Below are 1190 nucleotides of genomic sequence, written 5' to 3' on the forward strand. Positions count from 1 at the left end.
GGTAAGAACGTCAAGTTTCCTCCGAGGTAAGAACGTCAAGTTTCCTCTGAGGTTAGAACGTTTCCAGCCTATTAGCAAGGCACATATCATAGTGTGATGTATTTAATGACCACAGGAATTCGTCATGTTTTTGTGTTTCAGGTTCGTAAGTACAGAACGATGACAGAGCTCATCGTAGATGCCCTGGAGTTCGTAAAGAATCCGTACAAAGGAAAGAAACTGAAGGTGAGTCCGACTCTTCTGATGAGAACACTGATTGTTGAAGAACATTCAAGAACAAGTTCATCTGACCTTCAACCTCATGTTCAAACAGACTCATCCAGATTTCCCCAAAAAACCTCTGACTCCGTACTTCCGCTTCTTCATGGAGAAACGAGCCAAATATGCCAAAATCCACCCGGAGATGAGCAACCTGGACCTGACCAAGATCCTGTCCAAGAAGTACAAGGAGCTGCCCGACAAGAAGAGGGTGTGGACCTCCTCTTCACGTCAGCTGATCCATGATCAACAAGGTGTTCCTGTTTTTAAATAATAAATACAATCTGGTCTTTACTTCACTGCAGCAAAAGTACATCACAGAGTTTCAACGGGAGAAAGAAGAGTTTGAGAAGAACATGGCTCGATTCAAGTAAGTTCAAATACAAACGGCTGACTGTTAACAAACGGTCAACCAGCTTCAAACTCACTTCAACTCACTTAGAACTGACTGTCAAAAGTATTTAGCGTTTGGTGTTAGTGTTTATCGTTTAGCATTTAGCGCGTAGCTAACGTCAGCTGACCTGCAGAGAGGAACATCCAGAGCTGATTGAAGATAGGAAGAAGTCCGACCTGCCGGAGAAACCTAAAACTCCTCAACAGCTGTGGTACAACCACGAGAAGAAGACCTACATGAAGCTGCATCCGGAGGTACACACACAGAAACACACACACACACACACACAGAAACAGCAGATGAATAAAAACGTTGTTGTTTGTAGGTCAGTCAGAAGGAGCTGAAGGAAGCTCTGAGGAGACAATGGTCCCAACTGTCTGACAAGAGGAGACTCAAGTGGATCAGCAAAGCCCTGGAGCTCCAGAAAGACTATGAGGTACCAGACCAGACTGATACACTCTTTATCTAGTTCAGCGTTGGTATCTGGTCCTAATAATCGTGTGTGTGTGTGTGTGTGTGTGTGTGTGTGTGTGTGTGT

General features: G+C 44.5%; 1 protein-coding gene across 1 annotated transcript in view; it reads left to right on the forward strand.

Moving 5' to 3' along the window:
* Positions 1-14: 14 nt before the first annotated feature.
* Positions 15-1190, forward strand: part of LOC116377335 (nucleolar transcription factor 1-B-like) — a gene marked incomplete at its 5' end in the record, with an annotated part of 11165 nt that continues 9989 nt past the window's right edge. Inside the window, 6 exons of the mRNA XM_031838945.1 lie at positions 15-26; positions 142-225; positions 314-469; positions 564-628; positions 786-906; positions 978-1088. Coding sequence (XP_031694805.1) covers positions 15-26; positions 142-225; positions 314-469; positions 564-628; positions 786-906; positions 978-1088 — 549 coding nt within the window. The remainder of the gene's footprint in view (positions 27-141; positions 226-313; positions 470-563; positions 629-785; positions 907-977; positions 1089-1190) is intronic.

The sequence above is a fragment of the Anarrhichthys ocellatus genome, unplaced genomic scaffold, assembly GCF_004355925.1.
Source record: "Anarrhichthys ocellatus isolate YVR2014 unplaced genomic scaffold, GSC_Weel_1.0 scaffold1130, whole genome shotgun sequence".
NCBI classification, from domain to species: domain Eukaryota; kingdom Metazoa; phylum Chordata; class Actinopteri; order Perciformes; family Anarhichadidae; genus Anarrhichthys; species Anarrhichthys ocellatus.